Source organism: Sander lucioperca, chromosome 7 (genome assembly GCF_008315115.2).
Source record: "Sander lucioperca isolate FBNREF2018 chromosome 7, SLUC_FBN_1.2, whole genome shotgun sequence".
Classification (NCBI taxonomy): domain Eukaryota; kingdom Metazoa; phylum Chordata; class Actinopteri; order Perciformes; family Percidae; genus Sander; species Sander lucioperca.
The window spans coordinates 5,639,113-5,656,871 of NC_050179.1; the positions used below are offsets into that span (position 1 = coordinate 5,639,113).

Below are 17,759 nucleotides of genomic sequence, written 5' to 3' on the forward strand. Positions count from 1 at the left end.
GTCAATAATCAAAAGATTGAAAAAAAAGCATGTAACATATTCATGTAACTCTGCAATGTTTGGCAAAAGAAATAAAAAAACATATTGAATAAATGAACATTGTAACATTGTTCTGAAACAACAGCAAAGCTTAATTGAGTTGAGTTCTGGTTAGTTCAGCTAAATATACATTTAAACTATTACTTATACTATAACTGTGCTTTTATAGGATTATTTTTAATGAGAAAATGTTACATCCTGAGATGATAACTTTCTACAATACAGCAAAAACTGGAATACACTTGAACTCTGTATACAGAAGTGCATTTAAACACACACACAGCTTTTATTCATGTGACTCCTCTTGTGCTCCATTTGCAGCAGATAGCTGATAGAATCAATAAAGTAACTGTAATGTCATGTCAAACTAACTGAACATTAGAGATGTCCATAACAGAAAAAAATGCTTCCTTAGAAAGCAGACACGATCAAATGTAAATTCTTAGCCACTGTGTTACAACAATGGCTACATTGTTTCAAGTGTACATGTGACTCTGCCACTGGCAAATGAGATGGTAACCAACTTATGTAACTTACTTAACTCTTTAAAGGGGCTGTACTCGATATTCAAAACATCAATATAGAAGTAAATAACTATTTGCTGTGTAAAGATCTAGTATATGGCATCCTGAGCAGAGGATGAAGTCACTGTTCCTCTGTGTTGTGATCTGAGCTTCTCTGTTCAATGTTTTGATAGCCGGTCCGGCCGCAGGTTAGTGCACGTGAGTGCCTTGTGTGTCGGTAACAATGACAAATGACAAAACGTTGGTATTTGATGAGTAAGGGAACAGTCTGTGAGAGCTTTATAGACTCCATCCAAAACCAATTTGTTTCTGAATATTGAGTACAGCCCCTTTAAGTAAGAATGCTGATGGCATTATACTGAAGGCGGTGTACAAAAGAGGAAGCTCCAGCAGCAGATCAGCAGTTACAGAGTAGGGGACTCTTAAAGTCTGCACCGTGCCTGTATGCCACTCTGTCTGGTGAGGTATTGCAGAGAGAGTTGGGATGGGGCCAGACAGAGTGTCAAAGCTGAGGAGTGACCTTTGACCCCTACAAGCCTCTGATTCCAAACCTCAAGTCTCTAACAATGAGACTCTTTTTCATCAACAGGGAAGTAGCCATCCTTAGTGGGAGGTGATTTCTGATGGAGGCTGTCGCTGTCTGCTGCGAAGATGGCCAGCAGCTTCTCCTGCTCCAGTTTTGTCTTCGGTAAATCAGTGGAAGGAGTGGTCAAGAGAACAAGGCGCTGTAAATGAAAAATGTATAAAATTAAGAAAAACTTGCTAGGCCAAATGTCAGTGATACAGTGTTTGAAAAATTGATGACTAGTCATTTTTAAACCAAATATTTAATATTTTTGAACTGACATCTGAGTCTTACCAGTAACATTATTAAAGAGATTATTCAACATCAGTAATGCAATAGCCTACATGGCAGAAAAACAGAAAACCAGGAACATTGTGCTTATTTCATAAACACCTTAACAACTAGACCACAATAATGCCCCATTTCAAATTATTATTTTCTTTTAAATAATATAATATAACTGCCATATTTAGGCTTTATTAAAAAAACAAAAACAACAATACATAACTCTAACAACTGTTCTTACCTAAATTATTACTTGAGTATTTGACCCCTTGGGGCAGTGCAACTTGCACACAATATTGACACATTATGGCCTTATAAGGTTGTTGTGGTGCATGTGTTACTACATGTGTTAGTGAATGTGTTAGTTCGGCAAATATGGAGCAACAATAGCATTCATTGGAGTTTCTGTTTCTGTCCACCTGACGAATGCAAGTTCAATATTCATCCATCATCACCAACATTTTAGTTCTGTTTTGGTCTTCACCAAGTCCTGAGGGAAAAATCTGGCTCTTTAGCTGCTAAATGCTCCACTGTGTTCATCTAGTTGCTAACTCAGTTTGTCTGCCATTTGGTGCTGGGCAGGTAGTGTACGGTGGGTTTATCAGAGCTTTGAAAAAGGATGCCTGCTGGAAACAAGGTCAATGAGAGCGGTGACACTGAACCAAACAGTAAAGTTGTGAAAACAAAACAATGAGCTGAAAGATGCATAAATGCTCAATAGTAGCAGCTGCAAGGTTGCTAATTCTCTGTGGGTTCATTACTAAGATTGACCCCTTTCACATACACATTATCATGTGATCCATTACAAAAAGCCAATACAAAAGTATTAATGAGAGCAGCCTTAACACAATTTATTGCCCAAGTTTCTGTAATCCTGTGGACTACTTTCTTTTCTTGGTTCATTCTTCTGAAATGACAAGTGGCAAAGCCAGTTATTTGCACTTAAAAAGGACAGTTTATAGGTAAAACGTACCTCTCTCAGTGTTCCAGGGGTGTAGTACAGTTTCATTGCTACCCAGAGAGGGATACACAGCATGGAGGACAGGGCCAGTATCCAGCCAATCCCATATCCCCACCATGGATATACATATTCATTGTTGTACTTCAGAGGTGAGTACTTGATCAAGGCAAAAGCAAAGGTTCCCTGATAACAGACACAGAGAGAGATATGTCATGGTTCTGGATGAGTGTTGACTATGTTACATACTTTATATTTGAAATGCTAGTAACGATTTTAAGTAAATAGCTGATAATAATCCATCTTTAACCTTAATTTCAATTCCTTTATTTTGTTTTGTTACGATATAGATAAAGTAGGCTTTATTTGACCATTTGCGGTAGTTTGTAAATTAAAATGTATTTTCACTGTTGGCCAGCAGAGGCTGCTCTTGCTTTGGGAGGGCAGTGTGAAAGCATGCATGTTGAAAATGAATGTAAGACCCACAATGCATGTTGCAGGAGTGAAGAAAAGCCAGCAATATTTGATGACAGGGCTGGGGCGATAGCCAATCATGTCCTCTATGTTGTCATAGAAACGGTCGGCACCTGTAATCAGGGAGAGATGAGAGAAACGCAGTGGAGACTTACATCGATATAAAACAATCATCTGTGTCAAGACTCACTCTGTATGAACCACAGAAATCTTTAAAGAAACACATTAATTATCTTCATGATTGGCAGAAATGACTGCTGAGCAACTATATATATATATATATATATATATAGAGAGAGAGAGAGAGAGAGAGAGAGAGAGAGAGAGAGAGAGAGAGAGAGAGAGATATGCTTTAAAACAGTAGGCTACTTTACTGTGATTTAATGTTCTAAATATTATTTATTTACTAAATAAACCAACGGACTGAAATAACACTCAAAACACTCTTTGGCTCGAATGTGTGAGCCAAAGAAAAAAGTTAATTCTTAGTGATTGGCTGAATGTAGAGGGCAGTGTGGACTGGGATGAATAGTGCCTAGTGAGAATAAAGCCTTTGTAGTTTAAATCCCCCCTTTTATGCATTCCCAAATAGCCTGCCTAACACACTCACCATAAATCCAAGCAATGCAAACAGTCTCAAAAATAGCCACGAAGAGCAGGCAGACCCCACTGGCTGCATAGTAGTCAAAGAGCTGGAAGATGTACATTCCGCCCTGTGGAGACAGACATGGGTTTAAAACTAGGTATAACTACCAAAAGAAAACCTCCAAGCTGTCATATAATGAGGAAGAACTAAGACTGCATTAGGCCCTCATTCATTTTGTACTTGAGGACAATTCTACAAAGTGTAACACAGCAATTATGTTGTGAAGAAGACCATAATCAAACAAGGCACAGTTAAAGAAACAATTGGCTGGGCAGGAATGGAGTATCTGCTGTTTATGTGGACTGAAGGCTGTTAACAAGAAGCTGTACTAGGTAGAAATGGGCAGTTTCATTTTAAAAGTGTGGCATGCTTAAAATCTCAGAAGACAAGAAAGTCTTCACTGAAACACAAAAGGTCTTCAAAACCACCATTTATTAACCTCTTTATTATCTTAGAGCTGGTTATTTTAAATGTAGGTATTGTTACTATGATTGTCCAATATTATCTTGAAAATAAAATTTCTAAATGTTAATTCGGAAATCTGGTTTAAAATAAACAGGGTTTGCATATAAGCTCTGGATGTAGAGTTACCCTCCTTTGGGCAAGATGACATGTTCATTCTGTAAACGTATTGTGTAAAAACATTTTGAAGTGAGGTCCCTGAGACCAACCTCTGTCAGCATGATGAGCCCCAGGAGGAAGGACACCACAGCCACTGCCAGGATAAGGAGTTCTCTGCGGTTTTTACGCCGGAAGGTGGCAGGATACATGTCCACCATGGCTGTCACCAGGCTCTCCACACACACAAACTAATAAAGAAAAAACAAGAACTATGAGACATTATATATACAATACCAGTCAAAGGTTGGACACGCTTTCTCATTCACTTGAATGGGAAAGGTTTTGTATGGTACTGTAAGTATATATGAGTGTATACATTTGTTTGTGCATGGGAGTATGCGTGGTGCTGACCTATTAAAAAAAACTACCAAGCAAACACAATTGATGCAGATATGTACACATTAACTTGATAAATAATCCATGGTGCTTTGCACCTTTGTTTGAAACTGTAATCCTGAATGTCTCTTTCTCACTCTGTGTGTGTGTGTGTGTGTGTGTGTGTGTGTGTGTGTGCGCGTGCATATATTGGTCTCACTTGACTGTCCAGTCCCAGAAAGACGATCATGATGAAGAAGCAGCAGGCCCATAGAGGGGAGAAAGGCATCATGGACACAGCACGAGGATAGGCTATGAAGGCCAAGCCTGGACCTGAGTTGAACAGAATTTACATGTCATTTTTTCATTAAAATTACCATTATTGGTCATCCTTGCTCATGTGAATGCTCTGCTCTATTACATCTTTCAAAAATAATTATGTCTCAGTTAGAGTACCTTACACTGTTTTTTAAAAACATTAAAAGAAAAACCAACCAGATTCAGCCACTTCTGAGATGGGCACGTTCTGCTCATAGGACATAAAGCCCAGGATGGAGAAGATGGCAAACCCTGCAATAAAACTGGTACCACTGTTCAGGAAACAGAGGGACAGGCAATCCCTGGAAATAACACAGAGAGGGGCATGTAATGATTAGAAACTGCATGTGTAAACAGATTGAGAATGGTACCCAATATTGTCTCGACTAGAGATTTGATTCCCTTTTATACAAAGATAGAATGTCAACCGTCAACAATTGTGGTAGTGTAAGGTTGAACAACAGGTTCAATTTGACTGTCATTTAAGACGGAATAGTCAGGTAGTGTTGTGCAGTTAATCATAATGCCTAATGCGTTCTCATTACAGTCCTTACTTGTAGCAGTTGTTGTTGTATTTGTTGTAGCTTCCCAGAGCAGTGAGGCAACCCAGGCAGATGGCATAGGAGAAGAAGATCTGAGTCCCAGCATCCATCCATACCTTAGGACAGAATACAAACAAGATAATCAGACAGAGAAAATATATTTAAATGCACAAAATAATAATAATTGAAACACATACATAAACTAAAAGAACTTTTTTTTTTTTTCAGTTTTTTGTTATGTTGACTTTGAAAAAGTACATTCTATCTGCTGATGGAAAAAGGAGCTTACATGCTGAAAGTGTTTTAAACTCTGCTGAAGAAGAAACATTGCACATTTATTCATACTGACTGGATTCAACCCACAGCTTACCAACCTAGCTTCCTTTAGAACTGAGCTGTCAGGGCTTTCTGAGTGACATCAGCTCTCACATACAGAATAATTACGATATATAACTGAACCATCAGCTGATCATGACAAAACATACAAAGAATAACCGGTTACCACACTCTACATTTTCATTCTAGCCTGCATACTTACAACGGATTAATACAAATAAAAGGTGATGTATTGCTAACACTCCCAGAAGACTTGGTTCACTCTGCTGTGTGGAAACGGATTGCAAACCCATACACATGAGAAATGACTGTGTCTGCTGTTAGTTAAAATAACAAGGAAGGTGTATCCTACCAGTGTGCATATTGACAAGGACCATTTCATTAGCAATATAAAGGTAATGATTAAACACCAAATGATTACTACATGAAGTGTCTGGGACTGCTCTCCTCACACAGCCTCCCATGTACCCTTCATATTAAAAGAGTTATCGCCACTCCCACCATCCCATCTCTTTTTAAAAACACCATCTAACACCCAATGCATCTATTAAATCCCGAAGCTCTTTACCCCAAAACTCACCCTCTTAACCCTTTCATCCTGACATTACCCATCCAGCAAACCCTATTTATCCATCCCTGTCTCTCAGAGGCATAAAGAGCAGCACTTTTTTACCCTCTCTTTGAACACTCACTCACACTCCAAAATTCAAATGAGGTTTGTCTTTATACTTGCAATTCTGGTGAAGTGCTCCCAGGGCACTGGGGCATGTTTTAGATAGCTGGCAGCAATTCCTGAAGATCTGATTGACTAGGGGTCCAACCAACAACATAAGCTCTGGACACAACATGACACAAAGGCAGGTATTCCCAAGACACCAGCTCCACCAGCCTAGCTTGTCTTGGCCTGCACACACAGGGCTTGTATTCATCCCCAGAGCCCTGAGAGGGATTTAAGAGGGCCCCTCTTTTAGATTTTCACACTGGTTGCAATCTAACGGCAAGGAAGGACATAATTGTAAAGTCCCTGTTACCACCACCATTCCCAATCCATTCTCTTCCCTTCAGAATGGAATATGTACTTGACATTCTGCTGGACAAATATTTAAATGGTACTGTCCCCTCAAGACAAATTGGTGGCAGCACTGTTTGTAAAAAAAAATCATAAAGGAAGCTATGTTTGTGTTCAGTGTAAAAGTAGGAAGTAATGTGATGTTATTCCCACAAAATGTCACAGGAGTGGATAGATGGATGCAAAAAGTGTCCCCGGTGATTAGTCTCGCATTGCCAGACCTTCCTCCACCGGTCATAGGATTCACATCACCTTAAACCTGCAGTAACAATTTGGCCACTAAGTGGCAGTGGAAACAAGCTATGGACACAACACTGGTAATTCTCACCATTCAAGTTGGTATGGAAAACCCGGTAGCAAACTGTTGCCTAGTTGACAAATTAAGTCCAATATTCACTCCCCTTTTAGCAATTCTGGAAAGGATTTACAAGGACGCCATTTAATGACAAGGTAGCTTTTCTGAGCGATCAAATTCAGACAAGATGTATAACAAAACTTTCAAGCAAATAAATACTAGCTCAAATGCTGTGAAATATGTTGTGAATAAAACGTTTTCAATGCCTTAACTGCCAACACAACCAATAAAAATCATTCCAGAAATAGCAACTTCCTCCACATGGGTGGTCCTGATTCAACCAGCAACTTTTTGGGACGATGGTCAGCCTCTGTAGCTCTAGATCACGACAACTGTTTTGCTAGGCTAGCAGATGTTACCTGTTTTTGTTTGTGTTTCTGTGAATGTCCAACATAACGTCTGAAAAGCACACTACCTGTGGGTCAGACAACCGTCCCAGGTCAGGGTAGAGGTAGAAGTGGATTCCCCTGGAGGCTCCAGGCAGGGTAACCCCTCTGATCAGCAGGACCACCAGCATAGCATAAGGGAAGGTTGCTGTGAAGTAAACAACCTGCAGGGAAAAAGCAGTACTTCTTAATCAGACATGCATATCTACATGACTTATAACCAATAGTGTGTTCAGGCTAACAAGTAAAATGTTATATTGTGTTAAATCTGTGACAACATTTTATATATGTTGTCACATATAAAAGCTTTATTATTTGTGATTTTTAGTTGATGAGGTATGAGGCTATTCAGCCATTGTGGTTAACAGTGATTGCGCTAACAGCAGAGTTTGTGCATAATGTATTTCTTTCTGCGTGTATAAAGACAGATCTAACCACACAGCAAGCGTATATGCCAATGAAAATCAGAGCAAAAAAGCGTACAAATGTTTTTAAACAAGGAATGCTGCAGAATACTATCTACTAATACTCTCTTAATCCTATAGTGAATGAAGGAGAAGGTTCACCCTGCCAGTAGACTTGACTCCCTTCCAGATACAGAAGTAGCAGATGACCCACGCAACGGCCAGACAGATAACTAGGTCCCCATTCAGAGAGCCAATGTGATCAATACCTGAGGAAATTCTCAGCACTCTTCGCCTGGGACAAGGACACAAACATAAGACAAACATTAGATTTTTTTTTCTAGTCTTAGAATTCATTATATACCACAATCACAGTATTTATGTTCTCAACTTTTCCAGTAGAACATTTTGTCTATACTCCCAGTAGTGAAGAAGCTAAGGGTCTAAGCTTTTCAAAAGGCCTTGTAGAAAAACTACAAATCTTTGGAACCAGTAGTAAAAGTTGTATCTAGTCTAACAATCAAACATTTTTAAAACAGGATGGAATACAAGATTGAATTACTTGGTTGCACATTTTGTGAACTTGTTGGCACCTACAAGGCCATTTGAGGACATGGACAAACAAAAAGGCACTTACTCCCAGAACTCAATGACAGGAGAGGTGGTGTTCTCATGGTGATTGATGGAGCTATTCCCCCTCTGAAATGCCATACAGGAATCTTGAATGAAAGGAAAGACAGAAAGACATTCAATGCTGTGAAGAAATCCAAGCTTTCTCTAAGGTTTCCAAGTTACACACAGGCAAGTGAAACAATGCCACCACTGAGGCGGAGGAGTGAAATGGTGCAGGAACTTTCACTTCCTTAGGATACAATAAAACTATAAATTAATGAAATGTTGAAGGAAAACGCCAGGAAAAAACCAAACAACACATATATATATATATATATATATATATATATATTCTTTTTTGATTGGTTTAAAATAAACAACACTAAAAGTCTGTAGCCATGCTAGCGGTTCAATGCTAATATGCTGTATGATGTTTAGCGTGTGTAATGTTTAGCATGTTGTTAACATGCTAACATGTGGTAATTAGCTATACACAGCTGGAGTTGATGAGGATGTCATTAGTTTTAAGGTATTTGGTCATGAACCAAAGTGTTGTTAAAATTAAAATTGTGACCTAATGATAGCAATTAAGTCAGGCAATTATGAAAGTTATTACAATACATACAAGGGGAAAACAAATATGACGGCAATCCATTTAATAGTTGTAGAGACATTTCACTAAAAATCAATCAATCAATAGGAAAAGACAAATAATCGCCAAATGTAACTAGGATTCATCCTCATGCATGTATTTTTAAAACTCCATGGCAATCCATCACATAGTTGTTGAAATATTTTAGTGTTGCCCAATGTGTTGGACCGATTGCCACCATTGCCACCCATGTGTGGCTAAAGATGCATAAGCATGTCAAGATGGAGACCTGATTAATGATTACACACAGAATATGTCTAGCAAAAGCACATCTATTGCCTTTGGTATATGGCCCTGTTGCTCACCTGTGTTCCAGGTGTTGTTGCAGGAGGCCCAGGGCAGATCCCAGGTGAAGGACTGGGACAAATAGAAGACGGCCCAGGCTAACACGACGATGTAGTAGATGTTAAGCAGAGCAACAATCACCTGGGTGGCATAACCCACTCCTGGAACAGAAAAAAACACCAAGATTATGATTAAACAGTAAAATGCTGCCATTATTATAACTTTTTTTGGCCAAAGAGAAACTCTGTCTCTGCATTATGTCTTTGACAATGCCATGAGAATAAGTGTGATAATGTAACATGAGGCTAAATGCTTTAATATAGCTATACATCATGTATTGAGAAACTTGTCTTGCAGGTCAAAAAGCAGCTTGGATGCCATTAAGCGAGCACACCTGGAGTCTCAGTGAGCTCACGGTGTTATATTCAGTAGTCAGAGAACACCACCAATTCAAATTAACATGCAATATACTTGTAGCTTCAAATGTAAGCAATTAGTGTAGTTTATCTCAAATGAGAAGTCATTTAGAATCAATGACAAGAGCTCCCTGGCAGTTCCATTCACTATTGACAAAGAGACATAATTTAACCTAGGAATTTGCGGCTTCATTAAACCCATCGCTCACCTCTGCTGCCTTTTCTAAATGACTGCATCAGAGTACAGTAAGATTAGATGCAGGGTAAACTGTAACAGGTACATTTATTAGGTTAAACTATTGTTCCAACTCATGATTGCACACCTGACTCGACTCTTCACCAGCTGTCATCCTGTATGAGTTATGGTTATGGCTGATTACAGACTTATTTGAAGGCAGACAAATTCCACATTAGCCAGCATTGGTTGCTTGCCAGCAATTACAGCTACAATCATCACCATGCTACATCTGTATGGCATTCATACTGGTTGTTTGACACACATGGGTGCACACAAAGTCACACATATACTGTACAAGTGCACTGAAAAGTATACATGCACATAAACACCTTGTACAGTACACGTCTGACATTACTTTTTCCTTCCCACATTATTGCACAAATATATTTAGATGTAGCCCATGTGGTGCACAAGCAACTCATTGTTTCAGAAATACATGCATACTGTGATCATTAGATCATTTCAAATTTACATTCAAAACATCATGAAGATGGATGCTTTCCCAAACATACACTTTTCCAAAGCACAGGAAACATCTTAATTATGTCATAAAAGTGTAAAATAAACAGATGTTGGGAGTGCACGACAGTAAAACTTGGCTGTGGCTGATGAGTTTGATCTACTCTTGGTGCTTTTAAAGTGTTTTTAACATTATTAAACATCCATTAAATTATCTCTCTTAAGAAAATAGGTAGATTACCTTCAAACAAGGGACAGATTTTCCTCCAGCAGGTGATGCCTCCCTCACTGGTGTACTGACCCAGAGCCGTCTCCAGGAAGAAGACCGGGATGCCACAAGCAAACAGGAAGATGAGGTATGGGATGAAGAAGGCACCTGTATAAGCAGCATGCAGATTTAATGCACAGTTCACTCAGATGCTTTCAATATGTCCTCAAGCAATGTAAAGTAGTAGAGACTGGTGCAAATTGTTTGAATTTAAAGCATTCTGCTGGTATAAGCAACGGCCATGATACAGAGTCATGCAAATATTATGCTGGTAAAGTAAATATGAAATTATCCATACAGCCAAAAGAATCAAACTACAGTGGTTCACTTTCTATGGGACATTAAAGATCCAAAATTTTGTTGTTTGCCAGTTGTTTTTTTTGTCAGTGAGCTCTTATGTGTCAGACATTACATGCCAACATTTGTCTGGCTATTTTCCTATTTTCAGTGAACCATGACCCTCATTGATCAATGGATCTCCTTAGAATAGATTACATATTAACCTGTGTACTATCTCCTCCTAAACTAATTCAAAATTTCCTCTGAGAAGCTTAATTTTGCTGTCACGCAATTGCAAGCAAATGTTAATATGGAATTTCTATAAGCCTTCTGTGGAATAATTTAAGATTTGTTCAACCCTGATGACTAAATGCAAAAGCTTTTCTGTTGAAAAGGCCAGAGATAAGTAATTCCAGCACTCACCTCCTCCGTTCTTATAACAAAGGTAGGGGAAACGCCAGACATTCCCCAGGCCAATAATTTCTCCAGCCACTGACAGAACAAACTCAATCTTGTTGCCCCACTGACCCCTGTCTGTCATCTTCTCCTCTGTACTGGGCACAATGTCCAGGGACCTGTTGTGCCCATTAGAGGGCTCCACCTTGGACGGAGTCTCCATGTCCCCTGTGCCCCCAAAGGGTAAGAGTGGAAGAGAAAAAACTAAAATTACAAAGAAGAATGGAGCAAAAGACATAATCATTTTATTCATCCTGAGAGGCATATCTGATTGCTTTGCTTTGTTGTTGTTTCAATGGCAATTGTAAGCAAAATCACAATTGATGGCAGTTCAGTGTCATCACTGTTATGCATTGTGTTAATCAAAACTCTTTAGTTAGTGTTTTAATAAAAATCCAAATTATAAATATTGACACATTTTGTAAAAGGAAAAAAGTATGACCATATCATCACAATATAATTAAATGCAAGTGACAATGTCATGCAATCAATGCAATAAAATACTAAAAACTCCCTGCCCTTTTTGCAGTTCTTTAGTCAAACAAAACAAGTCTGAAAAAAAAGTTTTTAAAAGTTTGGAAACTAATTTCTATGGTAGTTGTATATGTTTTTAGAGTCTTTAACATCCAAAATTATTTGAATTAGCACCACTTGCTCAGTAGGCCTAAAATTGTATCCATTAAGAGGGCTTTATAATGCAGCAGCCAGTATTCTGCACTAATATCCAAACATATTACTCCAGTACCTAAATCACCTTATGGGCTTCCAGTGAAATACAGAACCATTTTTAAAGGAACACACCGACTATATTCTCAGAAAGGCTTGCTGCAAAGCAAATCACTCCGCCCAAGTAGCAGAAGTAGCAGTGCTTCGCCTTTCTGAGAATATAGTTCCCAGTTTGTTTACGGTTAGAAGATGGCTGTGTCTCATGTTACGTTGTTTTTTGTACACGCTGTGACTCTACAAATCACAACATGTAAATAGGAACATGTTGGCGTTATTTTGTCACTTATTCGGAGCAGTAGGCTAGTTGGAACCAGTTACCTGCAGGTTCTGTGCTAGGCTAAGCTACCGGTGGAACCGTCAGACAGCGTTACAACATGCACGGACACGAGAAGGGTATGTATGGACTTATCTAACTCTGGGGGTTACGGTGAATAAGCTAAGGTCCCAATAAGGCAGCGTGTTCCTTTAAATGTCACTCAACCGTCCTTAAGGGACTTCACAGTTTGGCTGCAATTGGACCTATCAGGTAAGTATAAAGGAGATCTATTTGAGGATTAAGTGTACTTAAGACTGGAGGGAGCAATTTCAGGACCTTGGCTAGTTCTCAAGAATAATTCCCACTGTGTAAGTGATGTTCCAAAAATGGCTATGTTTGTTTACATGAGCTATGATTTATGTCACTACTTTTTCTGTATCGGATGAGATCAATAATAGCTTGATGTAACGTGGCCATGTTAGAAGTTGGTCAAGCTCTCGGCCAGACCCTGTTTAGGGGCCAGTGCTGCTGAAAGAATGTCTCTCTGTGGAGGAAACAGACAACTCACTGACTGTGCTCACTCCTGTCAGGTTGCATTAACAGGCCTCTCACCAGTCCTTCTGTTTCCCTTTTCCCTCTCTCAAGCACATCATGATCGTTGTTGCAGTCCAAATTCAAACAAATTGTTCATCACTCTGCAGGAGACTTGCTCAAGCTAATTCAGTTACAAGACTACATGTGGACATCAAACCTCCTTCTCTTTCTTCTTTCACACATCCACACAAAAAACACGTAACATGATGTGTGACCTGGTCTCATGGAAGCAATGAAGCTCCCTGTTTTTTGAGTTCAGTTCTGAAAACAACACAGGGGATGGAAATGTCATTTAGCCAAGCCTTGTGTGAAGCCACTTTTAGGAATGTGATCTTCCTGGCAAAGGGCAGAGGTGCAACACAACTTTGACTCTGTGTGTTGTGTGCATGGGGTTGGAGGTTGGACCCGTTTTAGGAGCCAACATCTCCAGCTCTGGAGCCAAATTGTGGCCTGAGGTAAAAATAGAGTCCCTTTTTTTCAGAAGGTACTTGGTGGGAATGAAGGCTTGGTGTAACAAAAGCTGTGGAGCCCCACCGCTCTGTGCAGGCAAATGAGAATTCCTCACTGGCCTTGCAGCCAGATCACAGTTTACCTCACTTTTTCACAGTTTCTTTGTAGATGCCGGGAAGCTCAACACACAAGCCAAATACCTCACTTCAAACACAGTCCTTTTAATAGATGAGACTAAATATTAGCATTATTTATAGTAGCATAGTCAGGCTGAAATAGATTTCATACGTACATGCTTATAGAATGCCAGAGAAGAGGCACACTGTGAGAAAATATGCCAAGATTGAGAATGACCTCATTGAGGCACAGTGGAGCTTTATCCCAGGGAACAGTGCCAACTTCACCTCTCTCTGAAAAGCTGTGGACTGACTGAGCAAGTGACTGACTGAGTAAGTGACTGACAGACCGACCTGATGAATGATTGAATGAATGTGTGACTGACATGGTGCAAACTGGATAGTTTAATGAACATACTGTATAAAAATGGATGCAGCAAATCGTCTTTTTTATTTCAAGCATTCTTCTTCCTTGTCAAAACCTGGCGCCTACATTACCCACAAGGCAACTCGGCTGATAGATCAATCAGACATTAGTACGGTACTTAGCTTTATTCCTAACATAAATATACGTAGGCACAAAAGTCTGAGGATGGGAAATAATGGCATCTAATCAATTGCAGATCATAGTTACATATTCCTAATGATGCTGACACTCCTACAGTTGGATTATTGTGGGCTAATGCATAACTGGATTAGTTACATAAGGTAGGTTGGATTCAATGTCACACATCTACCTGCACCATAAAGATTTACAGTCGCAGCATGGCATGTTAAAAACTAATTGATGTACGTCTACATGAATGTTAGAATGAATACATCTGGTTGGTGAAAAAAAACACAAAAAAACAAAAACAATAGCATAAGCTGTGAATGCAAATGGCATACATTTTTTAATCTATGATTTATTAGTTTGAATAATGGACCTTTGTTTAATAATCTGCTTAATTTTCCTTCTAAATAATGTTAAGTGTCACATGTCTGAAATGGTGAGCATTGATGTACAAAAAGATCTTTTCGATTGCAAGAAAATATCCATGATCAAACGATAAAGCTCTGTAGAAGCCATTTTCTCTGATAGACAATTTATCTCTGTGAAAAAAAACAATGCAAAATAAGCTACACATGCTTATTAATTATTGATGACTGAGGATGAATTACATTGTATACAAGCAACTTTTGTCTTAGATCAACAGCACATTTAGTCACAGTTTGTCTTCTTTCTGATAACAGCATGGGACAACATGATTCTCAGCATGGAATGAACTGTGCTGCATAAACATTTGCTGAATATAACAACAAAGTTATAAAAGCCAAGTATTGATTCCCAGACCCGCACACAGTCTTTGCACTGGAACATGTTAGTAATGTTTTAATACTGGAGGCCTTTCATTAGCTGGACAAAACAATCAGTGGGTTATTCCTCAAAGAAACTAAGTATGACAGAAATCATTAAAACGACAGCCCTCACTGAGCTCTACGGCCAATAAATGCAATGAAATACATATTTAAGACATCTATGGATATGTTCATTATATCTAATAAATATCAATAAGTTCACTTATTAACCATATCTGACTGGAAAAGAAATCTAATCCCATTATTGATAATCAAAGGCACTCACCTTTCATAATGCTGTACAATATCAGTTTCAAGAAGAGAGTGGGCCACCAAATACAGGCCTGCTGCTGTTTTATGTTTCACCATATAACATTCATGGAGGGGCGGAGATCTGAGGAACTGAAAACTTTGGTGCAGCCCGCAGTGAGATTTTCCCTCTGAATTGCCCCTCTCTGAAGACCCCCCTCCCTTTATCCAATTCCATTCAGACACCCCACACACACACACACACACACACACACACACACACACACACACACACACACACACACACACACACTCACTCCCCACAGCACACTAGAGGTCTGTGCTGTTTCAGCATGGTGGGCTGATTGCGTAACCTTTTGACACACACATTCTCCCAGGGCCTTTCTGTCCAGAGAGCCAGGGATGGGGGAGAGTCTGGTCACACTTTTATTTAGGTGGCTACTCAGATTATATATCAAAGGCATGCACAGATGTGTATGGATATATGTGCAATAATCTCAAATATGTCTAAAGTTTGGTTTAAAAAAGATTTAAAGATACAGGAATGCATCATCCATTAACCCTGTACATTTTAAATAAATTGTGCATGAGATTTACAATAAGAGCCTAAATATTTTAGTGGTCTTTTCTGACTGAGTGTAATTAAAATATCATTCTTGCTTCATGAAGCCCCTGCTCCGAAAACATCCTTAATTCAGCCCCCGGAAAAGAGTCTGTATTCCCCCCACAGACCCAGTAGCCCATTCAGAACATTTTCCCACAGCAGGGGTCCATAGTGGCCTAGTTCAAGGCATTTGTTAGAAGGTCACAATCCAGAGGGTCTTTATGGAGGTGGGGACAGGGGGAGTGATGTGCTTCTGCTTTTCCTGTCTGAAATCTTCCGTAAACTCCCCACCCCCCACCTCAAATCAAATTATAATTCAAGACATGAACACATTGGCTTTCTATAAAAATGAAGCTGTCTCCCTGACTTTAGTTTTGTAGCAGTTTAGACTTTGAATGTATGGCGGGCCGATCTGTTTAACCAGTTCAAAAATAACTATAAACATACTGTAAGTCAACAAAGTCTTTTATTTTAGTGCATGTTCTCACCTACAGTAACTTGTTAAGTTTTAAATCTCTCTGCAATTGGGTGTGTAGCTCTGGTGACATACAGTAAAGAAAGCCAATAACTCTCTTTCCCAAAATGTCAAACTTCCTTTAAGATAAGTATGGGACATTGGATGTGCCTAAACAAAATCTCTAATAACTTACATACTGTATACAGAAAAATATTGGTTCAGCTCTGGTTAAAAAAATACAACTATTCCGGATGATAGGTACAAAGAAGGTAAAAAAAATAAATATTAACAGCTATTAAGATTCAGTGGTCCTGTCATTTAAAGCAAAAGTCTACTTGTGCAGCTTGTGTTCCTTTCTTCCAAATCTGCTCATCCAGAGCCATTGTCATGCTTGCAAATCTCCATCGCACAAAAGAAGACAAAACAAAGGGGGGTTCATTACTGAAATGTATTTCTTCATTCTCTCTGCAGCTTCCTGCTGTTCTATGACTGTACTGTATGGCCACAGGTCACTGCTCAGATTGTAGTGTGCCTGCTCTAAAGGGTCCATCTTGTCTTTTCAGATCAATCTCAAATGTGCTGGTTCAATTAAACGTGTTAAAGCATCTGGTTTAAGATACACATTTGGCAAATCAAACTTATTTAAAACTTATATTTTACAGCATTTGGATGGATGGATGACCAGATTACAGTTATACAGTACACCTCTGCTCTTTACTCCACTTTTAGGTTTCTGCGAAATCAAATGATCAGTTGGGGCATATGCAAATATTTACTCAAACCTTTTCCAAGAGGGGCCCTGTCAAGTAAGGGATATCCTAAAAAGTAGAATTTTTTTTTTTTTTAAACATATCTTAACAGAAATTACATAACAAAATACCCACATTTGTAAAATGTTGCTGACTGCCACTTTCATTTTGTGGTGGAAAACGTCTGTCTTTGACAGACAGCCAAGGATTAAATTGGCCACGATGGTTAAAGTAGGTAAGAGGTGTGTACACAATGAACGCAGTGTGTCCTCAGTGTGACGGTAAATTCAGTCTGATTAGGCTACTCTGTCTGACCAAACAACACAGAAAGAGAGCTCTTAACAGAGTTAACCAAAGTCTGACAGGCAGTTTCCAGCTGTTGTCTCATCCGTGTAATGCTTTTAAAAGTGAATACCAGCTGAGATTTGGCTGTCATGTTACAGTTTCAATCATGCTCCACAAGAATAACCGCATTTAATATCTATACGCAAAGAAGGTTCAGTTGCAATTGTATTTTGCTTTACTTTTTATCTATGAAATGTTCTGATATGTGTAGTTATCCAAACATGATACTGACAGACTATAACAAGGCCGACAAACACTTCAAAACATTTGAAATCAATAACCAGTGGTGTCATGTTATGATGCCATGACTATGGTAAATAATGATTTTAAACAACCAAATTTATATATTTAG

At 39.0% G+C, this 17,759-nt stretch overlaps 2 protein-coding genes across 3 annotated transcripts in view; both read right to left on the bottom strand.

Moving 5' to 3' along the window:
* The window catches only part of mon2 (MON2 homolog, regulator of endosome-to-Golgi trafficking), a 60,688-nt gene extending 60,001 nt beyond the window's left edge, over positions 1 to 687 (bottom strand). The window contains exon 1 of the mRNA XM_036002872.1: positions 660 to 687. The gene's annotated coding sequence lies outside the window, so the exon portion shown is untranslated. The remainder of the gene's footprint in view (positions 1 to 659) is intronic.
* slc6a13 (solute carrier family 6 member 13) lies at positions 9 to 15,494 on the bottom strand. 2 transcript variants are annotated; one of them, XM_031282757.2, is made up of 15 exons: positions 15,269 to 15,481; positions 11,470 to 11,679; positions 10,741 to 10,875; positions 9,407 to 9,547; positions 8,475 to 8,556; positions 8,000 to 8,132; positions 7,463 to 7,597; positions 5,300 to 5,403; positions 4,923 to 5,047; positions 4,648 to 4,760; positions 4,163 to 4,300; positions 3,456 to 3,558; positions 2,858 to 2,958; positions 2,387 to 2,557; positions 9 to 1,288 (listed from the first exon to the last, which is right to left on the bottom strand). In XM_031282757.2, the coding sequence occupies exons 1-15, from the start codon at positions 15,273 to 15,275 to the stop codon at positions 1,124 to 1,126; spliced, it is 1,863 nt and encodes a 620-aa protein (XP_031138617.1). In that variant the 5' UTR covers positions 15,276 to 15,481; the 3' UTR covers positions 9 to 1,123. The 2 variants fall into 2 exon arrangements, with proteins under 2 accessions (XP_031138617.1, XP_031138618.1); XM_031282758.2 differs by having other exon boundaries at positions 1,039 to 1,288; positions 11,470 to 11,670; positions 15,269 to 15,494.
* Between the last annotated feature and the right edge of the window lie 2,265 nt (positions 15,495 to 17,759).